Source organism: Drosophila mauritiana, chromosome 3R (genome assembly GCF_004382145.1).
Source record: "Drosophila mauritiana strain mau12 chromosome 3R, ASM438214v1, whole genome shotgun sequence".
Lineage (NCBI taxonomy): Eukaryota > Metazoa > Arthropoda > Insecta > Diptera > Drosophilidae > Drosophila > Drosophila mauritiana.
Window position 1 is genome coordinate 17,260,810 of NC_046670.1, and position 14,253 is coordinate 17,275,062.

The following is a 14,253-nucleotide window of genomic DNA, read 5'->3' on the forward strand; positions in this document are numbered from 1 at the left end:
CCAATGAAAAACTCAGGTTCTTGTTTGAGCCAAAGGAAACGTTGCCAAGGAACTTTTCGCCGAAACGGGGTGCAATTATTGCAAGGACAACGAGCGTATAGTATTTTTGTACACACATAGCTGAATATAATACATTTTTTCCAAGGCGTTGCCTGGTGTTACCCACGAGAATAACAATAAATATGTTTACAGGTATATTACATGGTTACGCTTAAAAGGTTAAATAGTCCAATGGATTTGAATTGGTACAATGCATGGAATAGACTTAATACATAATGCACATTCATATGTAGTTAATAAATAGTTAACAATGTAATTGGGGCTATCTAGTCAAAATAGGCTTTAAATGTTATCCGTGGAACAGTACTTGATCATGGATTTGGTGTGCTTAAACTGTATGCCACTGGTGGCGGCCATGACCTCTTGGATAAAACTCTGCGAGTTATGGATGGTGGTGCCGCCAAGGATGACTTTATAGCCGGCGTTGTTTAGCTGGTGCACGGCTAAGGCTTCCTCGTACGTGGCGCCGCCAATAATGAACACAACAACCTCCTGCGGTGGTCGTCGGAATGGCACAAGCTCTGAATTTATGGCCGGAAAGAGGGGATCCAGCTCGCGGCCCTTAAACACGTCCTCCAAAGTTTCCTTCAGGAGAGGAGTGTGCTGCGTGAATACGTTTTCCACACCCTTAAGGCCCTTAATCAAATTCCGTGTCAGCTTTACGGCGTCCGTTATCCGCACCATATTGAAGAGATCTCCTTGGCGTACGTGGGTTCCAGCATACTCGATCAGCGAGGGTACTATAGCCGCTCGTCCACCGCGCGTTTTGATGATCTGCAGCAGTCCAGATGTATCGCAGTTGGCGTGTCGCTCGTAGCGCAAAGCATAAAGTGCCACCAACTTTAGAGCATCATCGATGGAAACTCGTTCGTCGGCAATCAGTTTCTTGATTCTCTGCAGCTGGGCCGAGTGCTCCGCCTTGCAAGCGATCTCCTGTTCAAGTTCGGAAACCTCGAAAAGATTTCTCTTGTTGCTCAGCGCCGACAGTTCGCCAATAACACACAAATGCTTCTGCACGGTGCCGGACATTTTCTTAAACTGCGGATATGACTCAATAAAGTTCTTCATGTCTGCTATGCTCTCCACCTTCTTGTGGTCGTTTGCCTTGCGCTGGAACTCCTCCATCAGTTGCTTGATGGTTGACCCTATTTCGCCGTAGTTGGCGTACATGTTGTTGCCATAGAAGTCATCCTGATCACCGGATAAGACCAGCTCCTTGAAGTCCTTCGGCACATTGGGGCAATTGGACAAGTCCAATCGATTGTTTTTTATGTGCAGCAACTCATGCACCATGGCCTGGTATGTCCACTGATGCAGAAGCGGCGTCACAGGATCATCCCTGCGGTCCAGCACGAGCAGCAGTGGTGGCGCAGCGCCATCCATGTTGGAGCGAAAGTCGAATAGCGAGGAATCTTTTGTGATCTGCTCGTAGATGAGCTTGGCCAGAAGCTGCGCTGCCTGAGAGCCGGCTCGGTAACGGATCACTGGGTTCAGCTTAAGAGACAAGAGCACTGCTGTGATGCCCTGCATGCTGCGATTGAGGGCGTCCGGCAGCCAATTAAGATTCGCCATGCAATTGGGAATGCCTAATGAGAACAGATTGGGGTTGACGCACAGGTAGTCCGCATACAGCTCCTTCACCTCTCGCACCGATTCGGATTCGTCGCACTCTGCCAAGTACTTTATGTCCGTCCGGGGAATGATGTTGCTGAAATCTATTTATGAGTTTAGTACTATTCTGAGGGCGCTTCTCCTGGCCCACTTACAAATGTAGTAGGCGCTGTATTTGGGGTTCCGCAACTCGTTGGCCAGTAGCTGGATGTTCTGTTTGGTGGGGCGAATGAAGACGATGCATTTAAGATACTTTAACCGCTCGTTGGATCTTCCCGAGTCCAGGCGCTCGAACAGGTACACCTCCCGCTGCAGCATGTCCGATTGACTAAAGGCCATGGAAATTATACTCGTCTGGGGAATGATGTGGATTTTCAGTCATATGGCAGGGGATTTAATTGTCAGTCCTTGCACTTACCGTCTCCTTGTCCAGCAGGATGATTTTCATGCCCGGTCCCGACTCGGAGCACATTTTCTCGATGTACAACTTGATGCCGCTTATCAGATTCATGACTGCTAACTAATTTACTGCGAAAATCCGAAATTAATGTTTTTTTCGCAAACAGATGGGTTGGAGATGCGCCAATAGCGATATCTCCGTGATAACAGCGGTGACCAAACATTTGGGTAATATTCGCTAGATCTAGCTAATGTAAAATTATGTAAATATGTAAAAATTCATATAGATAAAAGCATACATTTGTTTGGTAGTATAAAAAAATAGCAACAAAGATAAACATAAACAGCAATTAAGGTCAAACAAATTTCCGTACAGAATATAGCTATTTTATAGCCAAAATGAGCTTAGAGTAGCAGCATCCCTGGCCGGCAATCGATAAGGCGCCGTTATGCTCGAGCGATATATCGAGTGCCCAGCAGTTATCAGTCTGAAAGCACTCGCAGCAGTCGGCCAGGAATTCTGGCATATATTTTTGGATTCAAATTCGGATGGCTGACATGCTGATGGACTGTTGAAAAGCGGCTTAAATACAAGAGTACGAGCGAGCAAAGACTAGGACACAATGGAGATGCAACTGGGAGCCATGCTGCATGTGTACAAGGGGGAGTACGGACTGCCGTCCATAGATTTTGAATGTTTACGTGCTCTGGTAAGTTCCGTTGCATCACACGGCGGCCAGCACGCCTGTTTTGCCCATTATCGCTGATGAAAGAAACTGATGAAAACGCCTCTTTGCCGGGAACAGTGCCTCCTGCGATTCACCCGCTGCCCCATGGACGTGCAGACCAGCTCCAATCCGCTGCGTTCGGGAGCCGGAAAGCTGCCGTATCTGCAGATCGGCAACCAGAAGTTCGCGGGCTATAGGCAAATTAAGCGCGTGCTGGATCTCGAGGTGAGTGAGCGAAACAATGCCGGGTTGAATAAACTGCAGGCTCTATTTATAGATATGTTTTTTTATGTGCTTAATTCGACGTATCATTCTTCCAGGGTTACCCGATAGATGCGCATTTAAGCACTAAACAAAAGCATTTGTCCACCGCCTACGCCAACTGGGTGTTCAACAATCTGCATGCCTACTACCACTACTTCCTGTTCGGAGAGCCCAACAATTTTGACACAACCACGCGGGGCCTCTACGCCAAGCGCACGCCATTCCCCTTCAACTTCTACTACCCGTCGTCCTACCAAAGGGAAGCCTGCGACGTGGTCCAGGTGATGGCCGGTTTCGATGTGAACGACAAGTTGGACAAGCACGAAGGCGACTACGTGAGTGTTTTCGATTGCATAGTATCTCATACTACATTATTGAATCTTTAAATCTGAGGATTGCTTAATTTGTTTATCTAACCTATGATTCACAACCAAGTTGCATTTTGATTGGAACCGTTTCATCAGTTTATATTAATACGAACCAGTTTCCCAGAAGTATTTGTTATTTCATCATGTATTGATCTTTTGTTATCAATGTATCTCATCAATGTTGGGAAAAGCAAGACATCTTTTTAAGTAACAATTTGATCACCCTTTACTTTCCAGCTCGTTGTCAATGCCAAAAAGGTAGTGAATCTACTGTCCCGGAAATTGGGTCGCAAGGTGTGGTTCTTTGGCGACACCTACAGCGAGTTCGATGCCATTGTCTACAGCTATCTTGCCATCATCTTTAAGATCACACTGCCCAACAATCCACTGCAGAATCACATTAAGGGCTGCCAGAACCTAGTGAACTTTATCAACCGCATCACGAAGGACATATTCCGCAACGAGGGATACAGTTCCGTCAAGCTCACAAAGACACCCAGTGGCACGGAGGCCAGTCTGACGGCCTCGGAGCGCAACTTCCTGGACTCCGAGCTGAACACCAAAATAGTGGCCGGCGTTGGAGCCGTCTTAGCCATGGGAGCGTTTGCGGCATGGCGTGGGATTTACAACCAGGTGGGTATCTTTGGCTGAAATTTGTAGTTCTTAACCCTTAACTGGCTGGAGCTTATTCGATAGTTCTGGTTCAATGTCTTCGTTTGGCTCCAGACAATCTTGTAGACAGCCTCAGCCTGAGCACGTGCAAAATTCTCAGTTAATTGCAAATTACGATTGCTTCATCCTTGCAGCTAACGACACGCTCTTCGACGGACTACGATGGCATAGATTACGAGGATGACGAGATGGAGGAGGGCCTAGACTAATCGCATCTCTGCAACGATATCTATGTGTATAGTATATATATTTTAAAATACAATGTGGGGATGAAGCACAAAAACTGTCCAGCTTTAAAGGTTTGCCTAAACACTGAAGGAGATCGATTTACTTGGCCATAAATCTTTGAACCGAAAATTTCGTCAGGTAATGATAATCTCGTCGTAACTAGCGTTTCGTTCCAAAGATTTGCCAAACAAATCGACCAAGTATGAATATTCGATTTATGTATTATAGTTCGAATTCGTTTTTAAACCGTCTTGTATAAAATAGCATTTTAAAGTCATCTGAGCGTAATAAAATTGGATAACAGAGCCCTGTTGTCATGGAAAAGACAAGCGAAGATTTCTCGACGTCTAATAAAAATCAGGATTCCTCGATTGGAGTTGGATTTGGTTTATTACACACTAGTCTTAAATGTAGATTTCGAATAGGGGTCAATACGATAGAGATGTTAGAGCCTACAATGGAATTGGTAGATGCATGAGGGGTAACCATTGAACTCATGTCTTGAGTGCATCCTGCAGCTTTCGCCGCGCCACTCCAACCCTATCCTCCTGTTTGCGTATGTCGTCCTCCGAAATGATCACCGCGTGCATGAGCGGCTGTTCAGGATTCATAAACGCCATGGCATTCTTGGTCAAATCAGCCTTCGTAGAACTCTGGCCGTGTACACCGGCGTTGAGCATATGCAGCGCCGTGGCCACCGACTGGAGGACGGTCTGTTCGTTGACATTGGGGCCAACGGTGCGTATGGTCTTGGGCAGTGAAATGTCGTCTAGCTCCTCGCCGCTGTCGTGGCAGGCGCGTAGTCGTTCCAGTCGCTTCTCCCAGAACAGCTGTTTCGGCTTCTCCCGGGTGCCATGCTTGGGATCATTCTTCGCTTTGGCGGGATCCTGCTTGTGGTTGCGAATCACCGTCACCGGTTGCTTGAAGATCGAGGCAGTCTGTCGAATGGGCGGTACCAGGGAGACATCTGTGCGCAGGGCTCGGCTGTAAGGGATTAAAGATTGGAAATGTATTATAGAAACGCTTACAAAAAGCTAAAACACCGAACAGCACATAAGACAAAACGTAAAGTGAAGCTTTAGCATGCAGAGATGGTGAACAAAATTCTCAGGTGGCACAGAGCTACAGCGTTTTTTAAGACAACAACAACGAATTGATTGGCCAATTGTGTGTTTCATTGGGTATTTTTGATTTCATGATTTTTGATTGCCGCAGGCTGTAGACCTTGCGTCCTGGCAAACAAGACATGACACGCTGGCATGCAAGAGTCAAGTGCTCCTCCACTTGGCTCTACCTGAGTTCGATCTGTTGCTGCTGGCGATTGGCCGTTGATGGTGAAGCAGATGCTGATGCTGCTGTTGCTGCTGACGAGGCGGCCGCTGCCGGGGGAGCAGCTCCTCCTGCTGCTGCTGCAGCACTGGCTCCTTGACTCCGAGCGAATTTGCGCTTGAGGGCATTGGCCGCTGATCCGCTGGTGGCCCCATTACCGCCCCCGCTCGCTATGGGCAGCGGCATGGCGCTGCAGCGGTACAGTGAAATGGAGGGCGAGGGCAGGGCGCGGTGTGGCATCTTGCCAGACTGGAAATCAGGGATTGCAATGTCCTGCGGCTTTCCCTCCGCCCTTTTTCCTGTGGGACTGCTGAACAGACACGGCGGTGGATGGATATTTTTGGTGGGTTAGGTGGTGGTAATTCGTGTGCGTGTGTATACATAGGCGTGTGCGTGTGTGTGGTGTATATGGCGTGTGCGTGTGTGTGTTTATGCGGATGTAATAACAGAAAGGTAGTGAAAGTGATTAAACGTTTATCCGATTCAACAGCGTGCAGTGTTCCGATTTTAGGTATATAGTATTCTATATAGTAGTGCTGCTCTTCTTCTTTACCTGTAGTAGAAAACATCCACCTTGTTATTGTTGTTGTTGCTGCTGGCTGTGGCACTGCTGCTGTTGTTGTTGCTGCTGGCGTTGCTATTGGCGCTGCTGCCGGACTTTCGGACCTCGTCGCGCTGCCAACCCTTTGGCAGGACACTGCAGTCGACGCGTTTGCGCTCGATTGTGACGCTCGGGTTCATTTGCATGCTCGCCGAAGTAAATAATTAACAATTCCACAAAAGCAGCGTCTGGGCTAGCAGCAGTGTGGCCGTACTGTGGATAGCCACAAATGCCGGGGTACAATAGAGATGCTAGATTACATTCGCCAATATATTTATGATTTAAATTTAAAGGTATCAATGGGAAATGGATTTAATTAAAAAAAATATTCATTTTAAAAACAGAAACATAAAGATGTTACACGTTGACCATTTTTCAAACGCTGTAAGCTTAAATCGCTAGAAAAGCAACACTACCCCAATTTCACCTGGTCACACTGCCCAACACCTGGTGTAAACATTTCACAACACTGGTGGGCCAACTAATAAGAAGAAGCAGTAGCTGAAAAGGCGACGTAAGAAATTTCGGAGTTTTCATTCGCATTTTCCAGTCCACGAAACGGAATATGTAAATCTAGCCCATTGATAGACCTAGCCCACTCATCGCCACCTCGCGACAGTTGCCAACTTCCACGGGCAACACCTGCCGCGAGCAGTAGAACCATCGAAGCGACCTCCACCTCGATCCAATTGGGAATTTTACACCTGGGACAAGTGGCAGCTGCTGGGAACCAAGAGTCATGTCTTCGTCGGCCATTTTCGTTCTGGACGTGAAGGGCAAGGTGCTGATATCGCGGAACTACCGCGGTGACAACATCGACATGGCCGTGATCGACAAATTCATGCCGCTGCTGATGGAGCGCGAGGAGGAGGGCCTTATCACCCCGATCCTTCAGACGGCGGAGACAACGTTTGCCTACATCAAAACCAACAATCTTTATATCGTATCCACGACGCCGCGCAATAAGAACGTTAATATCGCTCTGGTCTTCGTCTTTCTGCACAAGATCGCCCAGGTCTTTGTGGAATACTTCAAGGAGCTGGAGGAGGAGTCCATTCGGGACAACTTCGTGATCATCTACGAGCTGCTGGATGAATTGCTCGACTTTGGCTACCCGCAGACCACCGACTCGAAAATCCTGCAGGAGTACATTACGCAGGAGGGTCACAAGCTGGAGCTACAGCCCCGCATCCCGGTGGCCGTGACCAATGCAGTATCCTGGCGGTCCGAGGGCATCAAGTATCGCAAGAACGAGGTGTTCCTAGACGTTATCGAGTCGGTGAATCTTTTGGCGAACGCCAATGGCAATGTGCTGCGCAGCGAGATCGTGGGCGCCATTAAGATGCGTGTCTACTTGTCGGGAATGCCGGAGCTGCGACTGGGTCTCAACGACAAGGTTCTGTTCGAGAGCACGGGCCGCGGCAAGTCCAAGTCCGTAGAGCTGGAGGACGTCAAGTTCCACCAGTGCGTGCGGCTGTCGCGCTTCGAGAATGACCGCACAATCTCGTTCATTCCTCCGGACGGCGAGTTCGAACTGATGTCCTATCGTCTGAACACGCATGTGAGTATTTTTAAGAACTTAGCACCAAAATAAGGAATGCATGACTAACTAAACCCTTATTGACAGGTCAAACCCCTGATTTGGATCGAATCGGTGATCGAGCGCCATGCCCACTCCCGTGTGGAGTACATGATCAAGGCGAAGTCTCAGTTCAAGCGAAGATCGACGGCCAACAACGTGGAGATCGTCATACCAGTGCCCGCCGACGCGGACTCACCTAAGTTCAAGACCACCATTGGCAGCTGCAAGTACGCACCGGAGCAGAACGCAATCATCTGGACGATCAAATCGTTCCCGGGTGGCAAGGAGTATCTAATGCGGGCACATTTCGGTCTGCCGAGCGTGGAGAGCGAGGACAATACGGAGGGCAAGCCGCCAATTCAGGTGCGCTTCGAGATTCCCTACTTTACCACGTCGGGCATCCAGGTGCGCTATCTGAAGATCATCGAGAAGAGCGGTTATCAGGCGCTGCCATGGGTGCGGTACATCACGCAGAACGGCGACTATCAGCTACGCACCAATTGAAAGGGGCAACTCCCGTTCCTGCATCATTCCAGCCAAGCTTCAGCGAGTCATCCTGCAACAGGTAGCTTCATCTCCACCCGCGTTTTTGTCTGCGATGCGTTGCGTTAAGTCAAAAGTATATATTTGTATTCGTATTGTTTCAGTATATGTATATTGTATGTAAATCAAATTTAATAAATTTTAACACCTTTTCATAACACCTGCACCAGAGTGGGTCACTTTGTATGTGCAAATAAAGACCTAGGATGAAACAAGTTAATTCTCTTCGTAGGTCAGAGAAAACCCAAACTTAAGTGTCTAATTTCACATATCCACCGACCCACCTGTACAGATGAGTCATAACAAACGGGTTGAACCCACAAAAAATTGTTTGCCTACTGCTTAATCATAATAAATGCACTTTCGATCGAGTCTCTCGGTTCGCTTTGATTTCTGAGTTGTTAGCATCTTTGTGGCACCTATCTGGAATCTATTTCTCAAAGTTCTTCAGGGGATAGTGCTCCTTGTGGGCCTCGATATGTTTTTCCAGCTCGCTACGCTGCTCAATCAAATGATCCGGCATCTCCGCGTAGACGCCTTCGAACATCTCACGCCAGTTGGGCTTAAGTTTCTTCTCGGACACTGCGATCTGCTTCAAAACCTTTTTCCTTATGTCCTTGACGTATTCGTTTTCGACAGTCTCGTCGAACCAGCCTTTGTGCACCATGTAGCGCTTTAGCTTGGATATTGGGTGCTCCACCGAGTTCCAAATCTCGATCTCCTCCGCTGGTCGGTAGGCTGTACTATCATCTGAGGTGGAATGGTGGCCCACTCGATAGGCCAAGGCCTCGAACACCACCGGCTTGTTCTCCTTGAGGACATACTCCCTGGCAGCCTTCATCGCATTATAGACGGCGAAGACGTCTGTGCCATCCACTCGAATGGTGGTAATTCCATAGCCCATAGGTCCGCGACCGGCGATTCCATCGCCCTTGTACTGTTCATGCGATGGTGTGGATATGGCAAAGCCGTTGTTGCGACTGTGGGGAAAGGTAAGTCATGGAGAAACTTATTTGAATAAAGCATGGAGTAGTCAATAATATTTTTGATAAGATAAGAAATACCTCCAAAATAGGTTATCTAATCAAAGTAATATGTTGTGGATCTTAATGTTACTCACCAGAAGAGTATAGTCGGACAACCCAAAGTGGCAGCAAAGTTGAAGGCGGCATGTGCATCTCCCTCGGAAGCAGCTCCCTCACCGAAGTAACAGACCACACAGGCATCGTTGTCTGGCCTCAATTTCATGGCGTAGGCGGCACCAACGGCCTGGGGCATTTGGGTGGCTGCCACCCAACATAGAGAAACAGGATAAGCATTCGCTTATCTAATAAATAAGACTATGTTAACTCACAAAGCGGACTGGAGATGGTGACAAAGTTAAGTTCCCTTGAGCCGTAGTGGACGGGCATCTGCTTGCCGCGACCCAAGTCGTCCGTGTTGCCGTAGCACTGATCGATGAACTGGTCGATACGGAAGCCACGCCATACCAGAACACCCGCTTCGCGATACTGGCCGTAGATGAGATCCCGCATCTCCAAGGCGGCGGCACTGCCAATGTGTGAAGCCTCCTCGCCGAAATTGGTCATGTAGAATGAGATTCTGCCCTGTCGCTGGGACTCGTACAGGATTTTGTCCATGGTGTTCAGCAGCACCATATCGCGAAACATTTTCTCCACAACCTCACGGCCCAGCTGGGGATCCTGGCTCTCATCCGCTATATAACCATCCTGGTCCATCACCCGGTAAATTGGTATTGGCGCATAGTCTTCCGGTTGAATGAGGTTCAACTTGCTGACAAACGGAGCCTTAGCGCCGGGAAAATTGGCGTAATCATCCGATGGCTTTGAGCTGAAGTCCCGAGCAGCTGTCGCTCCTCCAATCTTTCAAGGGTAAAACCAAACAAATAACAACAAACCCTTCTGATCACACCAAGTACTGACCACTTTCAGGTGCTGTTGGCGCCTAGCCACAGAACCCATTAGGTTCACCGATTTTCGCAGGAATGACATGGTATATAATTTGTGTCTAAACTATTAAATGCAACAGGTAATTTTGAAGATTCAGCTGCGTGTTTCCCAGCTGATTACGCAATACAATACCATATCGATAAGTCTCTATCAATCGATGTTTAAGTTATCGAGATCTTCAAATATATTTATAATAGATTTTATTAAATTATTACGATTTTCATTTTAATTGTAATTGTTTTATGCCGATGTTGAGGCTGCATTTTCATATTAAAGGTTCCACTACAGTATGTATTTATAAATCATTTTTCTGGTACTTTCTCGTTAAAAACATTAAAATGAAACCCCAAGAACTAATATCCCTTTAAAAATAACGTTTAACGCAACATAATATGTTTTTGTTTTGAATACGCGCCATACAAATATCGATAGACGCAGCTACCCATCGTGCGTATACTTAATATTTGGGTTTTCCTTGTGCCACCTTTCGTTTTCGACACCATGGCAGCAGTAGAAGAAGCACAATTCTGGCAGGCGATTGGAATACTGATCAAAAACTATCATGCTCTGAATAAAAAGATATTCGAGGTAGTCATTACCCAAGTGAAAAAGCAGCAGGATGGGCGAGTGTGTGAATCCAGTGCGGAGGAGTTGGCGAAGTCCCTAAAACAGGATCCAAACAAGCGCACGTGCACAGGATTTACGATCGGATTTAAACTGCTGTCCAAAAAACTGGCGGATAACATCCTAGGCACCGGAATCGTGGGTGAGGATAATCACTAGATCATTTACTTTAAAGACAACTAGCCTCCCAATTACAGATTTTGAGAAATGTCTCTATGAGTGCCAATTTGGAAGCGATAGCATTGAAGACTTCTCCGTGGGACTTCTTGGCGGAGAGTTTCAACTGAAGTCCAAATCGAACACCAACTGGTTGGAATTTGTGCTAAGACCAAAGCTCATAAGCTGGTCCCAGTCCAAGCAGGATGAAGCAAAGGTGAAGTCATTGGGTTTGGTTAATGTGGAGAAGTACAATGATCTGTACAAGGAGTTGAAACAGAGGCATTCACAACGCCTGCTGGAACACTGGAAGACCGCACAGGAGTCCACGGATCCGCTGAAGTTCATTTACGAGGATTTGGCCATCGCAGCATATCTTATGGTTTTGTGGAGCCAGACACAATCGGAGCCCACTGCCTTCGCTGATTTGGGTTGTGGAAACGGTCTTTTAGTTCATGTCCTCAACGCCGAGGGCTACAAAGGGTATGGCTACGATATAAGGAAGCGAAAGCTTTGGTCCCTCTATCCACCGGATACCCAAAGGAGCCTAATTGAAAAGGCCGTTGAGCCCAACAACTTCCGCTTGGACTTTCCGGATGTGGATTGGTTGATTGGTAATCATTCGGACGAGTTGTCTCCTTGGATTCCGGTTTTGGCTGGTCGCTTGAACATCAACTACTTCCTACTGCCCTGCTGTCCCTATGAACTGTCGGGAGCCAAGTTCCGCCGGCGGAATACGAAGATAAGTGCCTACCAGGACTTCTTTCAATACGTCACTCAGGTCTCTCATGAATGTGGCTATGAGATCCTGCAAGACCGCCTGAAAATACCAAGCACCAAGCGCTTGGCTCTGCTGGGAATTAGGAGAAAAGCCTCAAAGGCTATTGAAGACCTGGAGTACTTTGTCCAAGAAGAGCTAAGAAAGTACAAAACCGGAGATGCCGAAATTAAGCTGCGCGAGAAGGAGGAAAGCGTTCGCAATTGCACGCAGGTGGATAAGTCCATAATTGATGGTCTAGTGTTTAAGATCTTCAAACTGATTCTGGATTCGAACGAGGATAAATGGTCTGGTCGTTTGCCCATGCGACAGATTGCCCAGGCTCTCACCAAGGAGGAGCTGAGTGGCATCAAATCCGAGTGCGGCGGCATCAAAACGTTGCTGCGCAATAAACACGAAGTTTTCGAATTCTGCGGTGGTGATCTCATAGGTATAAGAACCCCAAAACCAACGGCTGCTCTCCCCAAAGCCCATCTGACCATCAAGAAACGTAGCTGCTTTTTCAAACTTCATCATCCGCTGGGATGTCCTCTCGAGGATGCTGAGTGCTCGTTTATACATTAAGCCAACTCCGTATGTGTGTGGTATTTGCTCACCTTTATTATTTGGATTATAATATAAAGAAAAGTGCAATAATCGTGTCAATTGTAGAAACTAGGAGTCGATCAGTGTCCTCTAACGAGAGCTGTCACTGCTATTGCTGCGGCGTCGTCGACGAATGGGGGAGCGGGAGCGACGACGTGGTGAACGCCGGTTCCTCATGGGTGACTGACGGCGTCCGCCGCCGCCGCCACCACCACCTCCTCCACGATTGTTGAATCTATTGAACTGGGGTGGGGATCGCCAGCGGTTGTTTTGCGGACGGCGCATCGGTGGCGAGGGACGACGAATGGGCGGCCGCTGTTTAACTAAGACAACCGGGGATACCGTGATCTCCTGGCCATCTATCTGCCCGCCATCCATGTGCTTCATGGCCGACTCACAATCCTCGGGCGTGGCATATTCCACAAACGCCACGCCGCGTCCGAAATTGGGGTGAAAACGATCTACGGGAAACTCCACGTTCTTCACATCTCCAAAGCTGCTAAATATCTCGAACACATGGTCCTTGGTAACGTTGCGGGTAAGCCGACCGACATGAATGCGCACCTGTTTGGGCGAAGGCGAACGAGTCCGCGACCGGGAGCGCTCCCTTCGCTTCGGTGGCGGCGTCCTCTCGACGGAGCCACGACCACGTCGGCGTGGCGAACGTGAACGACTGGCTGAGCGAGAACGCTCCCGCTTAACATTATTGCTATCGGCGACTGCCCTATCGTTGGAACCAGCTCGGCGGGCACGATCCCTCGACCGACTACGACGATCGCGATCTCGCTCCGGCTCCTTTCGCGCCTTGCTGCCCGGTCTGGGAGATTTGGAGGCGCGCCTGGGGGAACGGGTGCGAGAGCGGGAACGTGATCGGGCGCTGGGCTTATCCTTTTCCTTGTCTTTGCCTGCAGCTCCGCCGCCACGTCTTCGGTTCTTCTCGCTGCGATCCGAATCGGTGGACGACGATGATGAGGAGCTCGAGGAGTCGCTGGAGCTGCTTGAGCTGGAACGCGATGACCCGGAACTACTCCGCGAAGAGCTGCTGTCCGATGTGCTGAAAGAAGTGATGTGTTGTATTTACTTTTCGCAACCAAGAAAACGGCAATGAAGTGGGTACAAAGTAAAACACTTTTTAACTGTGATCAAATTTTACCATATATGGTATGTGAATTACAATAACTTTTACAAATTCTTTTCGCTCGGGGGCATTTTTTTCCTCTATCCAGAAGAAGAGGGACTTTTCTTTTAAAAGTAACCCTTATTCCGGTTGGCAGATGGCAGCCATTTGTGGGAAAGACCTTTGCCGGCTGATTTACCTGCTTCTGGAGTCGCTGCTGGAGGACGCCGATCCGCGGCGTTTGCGTTCGCGGTCCCTGCGCGAGGAGCCGCTGGTCGCCTTGCCATCCTTCTCTTTGGCGACCTTCTCCTTGTTGTCCTTTTCCTTCTCACCCTCGCCGGCGGGACTCTGGGCACGCGCCCTGTTTTTTTTATTTGCCGAGAAAAGCAAGCTGTTTTAGACCATTTAGGGAGCAAAATGTGGTGCAGATACTTACATTTTCGTATTGCCGATTTGTTAAACGATTAGTTTTATAGTACCGCACACTCTTTTAGGTGCAAGCCGAAAGGTTTTTATTAATAAATCCTGTTTTTTTCAACAGGAGTTAAATGCGAGTAGCGTTTTCAGTGAAGATTAGTGTGACCGTGTTGCGAACGTGTGAAAATACATACTAATATTAGCGAGATAACACACTACTC

The 14,253-nt window shown here is 48.2% G+C and overlaps 7 protein-coding genes across 10 annotated transcripts; 3 read left to right on the plus strand and 4 right to left on the minus strand.

Moving 5' to 3' along the window:
* Positions 1-20: 20 nt before the first annotated feature.
* On the minus strand, positions 21-2,259 carry LOC117144436 (vacuolar protein sorting-associated protein 45). The gene is made up of 3 exons (XM_033309583.1): positions 2,090-2,259; positions 1,827-2,025; positions 21-1,775 (listed from the first exon to the last, which is right to left on the minus strand). Exons 1-3 carry the CDS (start codon positions 2,180-2,182, stop codon positions 343-345), a joined length of 1,725 nt encoding a protein of 574 aa, XP_033165474.1. The 5' UTR covers positions 2,183-2,259; the 3' UTR covers positions 21-342.
* Positions 2,260-2,541: 282 nt separating this feature from the next.
* LOC117144441 (metaxin-1 homolog) lies at positions 2,542-4,659 on the plus strand. Of its 2 annotated transcripts, none has more exons than XM_033309592.1 (5): positions 2,542-2,780; positions 2,877-3,023; positions 3,119-3,397; positions 3,668-4,063; positions 4,237-4,659. In XM_033309592.1, exons 1-5 carry the CDS (start codon positions 2,694-2,696, stop codon positions 4,309-4,311), a joined length of 984 nt encoding a protein of 327 aa, XP_033165483.1. In that variant the 5' UTR covers positions 2,542-2,693; the 3' UTR covers positions 4,312-4,659. The 2 variants fall into 2 exon arrangements, with proteins under 2 accessions (XP_033165483.1, XP_033165484.1); XM_033309593.1 differs by lacking the exon at positions 4,237-4,659 and adding an exon at positions 4,127-4,214.
* Positions 4,660-4,697: 38 nt separating this feature from the next.
* LOC117144440 (methyl-CpG-binding domain protein 3) lies at positions 4,698-6,478 on the minus strand. 3 transcript variants are annotated; one of them, XM_033309590.1, is made up of 3 exons: positions 6,213-6,478; positions 5,625-5,966; positions 4,698-5,314 (listed from the first exon to the last, which is right to left on the minus strand). In XM_033309590.1, exons 1-3 carry the CDS (start codon positions 6,404-6,406, stop codon positions 4,825-4,827), a joined length of 1,026 nt encoding a protein of 341 aa, XP_033165481.1. In that variant the 5' UTR covers positions 6,407-6,478; the 3' UTR covers positions 4,698-4,824. The 3 variants fall into 3 exon arrangements, with proteins under 3 accessions (XP_033165481.1, XP_033165480.1, XP_033165482.1); XM_033309589.1 differs by having other exon boundaries at positions 5,625-5,969; XM_033309591.1 differs by lacking the exon at positions 5,625-5,966.
* A 247-nt stretch (positions 6,479-6,725) lies between these two features.
* LOC117144439 (AP-1 complex subunit mu-1) lies at positions 6,726-8,712 on the plus strand. The gene is made up of 2 exons (XM_033309588.1): positions 6,726-7,821; positions 7,888-8,712. The coding sequence occupies exons 1-2, from the start codon at positions 7,000-7,002 to the stop codon at positions 8,344-8,346; spliced, it is 1,281 nt and encodes a 426-aa protein (XP_033165479.1). The 5' UTR covers positions 6,726-6,999; the 3' UTR covers positions 8,347-8,712.
* On the minus strand, positions 8,479-10,464 carry LOC117144438 (2-oxoisovalerate dehydrogenase subunit alpha, mitochondrial). Its single transcript, XM_033309587.1, has 4 exons — positions 10,329-10,464; positions 9,740-10,268; positions 9,506-9,671; positions 8,479-9,365 (listed from the first exon to the last, which is right to left on the minus strand). Exons 1-4 carry the CDS (start codon positions 10,395-10,397, stop codon positions 8,816-8,818), a joined length of 1,314 nt encoding a protein of 437 aa, XP_033165478.1. The 5' UTR covers positions 10,398-10,464; the 3' UTR covers positions 8,479-8,815.
* Positions 10,465-10,856: 392 nt separating this feature from the next.
* Positions 10,857-12,546, plus strand: LOC117145358 (probable tRNA (uracil-O(2)-)-methyltransferase). Its single transcript, XM_033310980.1, has 2 exons — positions 10,857-11,121; positions 11,177-12,546. The coding sequence occupies exons 1-2, from the start codon at positions 10,857-10,859 to the stop codon at positions 12,475-12,477; spliced, it is 1,566 nt and encodes a 521-aa protein (XP_033166871.1). The 3' UTR covers positions 12,478-12,546.
* LOC117145359 (RNA-binding protein with serine-rich domain 1-B) lies at positions 12,492-14,215 on the minus strand. Its single transcript, XM_033310981.1, has 3 exons — positions 14,052-14,215; positions 13,815-13,976; positions 12,492-13,552 (listed from the first exon to the last, which is right to left on the minus strand). Coding segments are annotated over exons 1-3 (1,128 nt in total). The 5' UTR covers positions 14,054-14,215; the 3' UTR covers positions 12,492-12,588.
* Between the last annotated feature and the right edge of the window lie 38 nt (positions 14,216-14,253).

Bases quoted from the DNA above. Each gene is read 5' to 3' on its own strand.
- LOC117145359 (XM_033310981.1), bottom strand. The intron at 13,553-13,814 runs GTAAATCAGCCG...CACTTCTTTCAG, and splicing joins AGCAGCGACTCCAGAAGCAG to CACATCGGACAGCAGCTCTT.
- LOC117144438 (XM_033309587.1), bottom strand. From the start codon at position 10,397: ATGTCATTCCTGCGAAAATCGGTGAACCTAATGGGTTCTGTGGCTAGG. The intron at 9,672-9,739 runs GTGAGTTAACAT...GTTGGGTGGCAG, and splicing joins CACCATCTCCAGTCCGCTTT to CCACCCAAATGCCCCAGGCC. The intron at 9,366-9,505 runs GTGAGTAACATT...CTTTCCCCACAG, and splicing joins TGTCCGACTATACTCTTCTG to TCGCAACAACGGCTTTGCCA.
- LOC117144440 (XM_033309589.1), bottom strand. From the start codon at position 6,406: ATGCAAATGAACCCGAGCGTCACAATCGAGCGCAAACGCGTCGACTGC. The intron at 5,970-6,212 runs GTAAAGAAGAAG...GTGTCTGTTCAG, and splicing joins GTGGATGTTTTCTACTACAG to CAGTCCCACAGGAAAAAGGG. The intron at 5,315-5,624 runs GTAGAGCCAAGT...AATCCCTTACAG, and splicing joins CAGCAACAGATCGAACTCAG to CCGAGCCCTGCGCACAGATG.
- LOC117144436 (XM_033309583.1), bottom strand. From the start codon at position 2,182: ATGAATCTGATAAGCGGCATCAAGTTGTACATCGAGAAAATGTGCTCC. The intron at 2,026-2,089 runs GTAAGTGCAAGG...ATCATTCCCCAG, and splicing joins TCCTGCTGGACAAGGAGACG to ACGAGTATAATTTCCATGGC. The intron at 1,776-1,826 runs GTAAGTGGGCCA...ACTCATAAATAG, and splicing joins ATACAGCGCCTACTACATTT to ATTTCAGCAACATCATTCCC.
- LOC117144441 (XM_033309592.1), top strand. From the start codon at position 2,694: ATGGAGATGCAACTGGGAGCCATGCTGCATGTGTACAAGGGGGAGTAC. The intron at 2,781-2,876 runs GTAAGTTCCGTT...TGCCGGGAACAG, and splicing joins TTGAATGTTTACGTGCTCTG to TGCCTCCTGCGATTCACCCG. The intron at 3,398-3,667 runs GTGAGTGTTTTC...TTTACTTTCCAG, and splicing joins ACAAGCACGAAGGCGACTAC to CTCGTTGTCAATGCCAAAAA.
- LOC117145358 (XM_033310980.1), top strand. From the start codon at position 10,857: ATGGCAGCAGTAGAAGAAGCACAATTCTGGCAGGCGATTGGAATACTG. The intron at 11,122-11,176 runs GTGAGGATAATC...TCCCAATTACAG, and splicing joins CCTAGGCACCGGAATCGTGG to ATTTTGAGAAATGTCTCTAT.
- LOC117144439 (XM_033309588.1), top strand. From the start codon at position 7,000: ATGTCTTCGTCGGCCATTTTCGTTCTGGACGTGAAGGGCAAGGTGCTG. The intron at 7,822-7,887 runs GTGAGTATTTTT...CCTTATTGACAG, and splicing joins CCTATCGTCTGAACACGCAT to GTCAAACCCCTGATTTGGAT.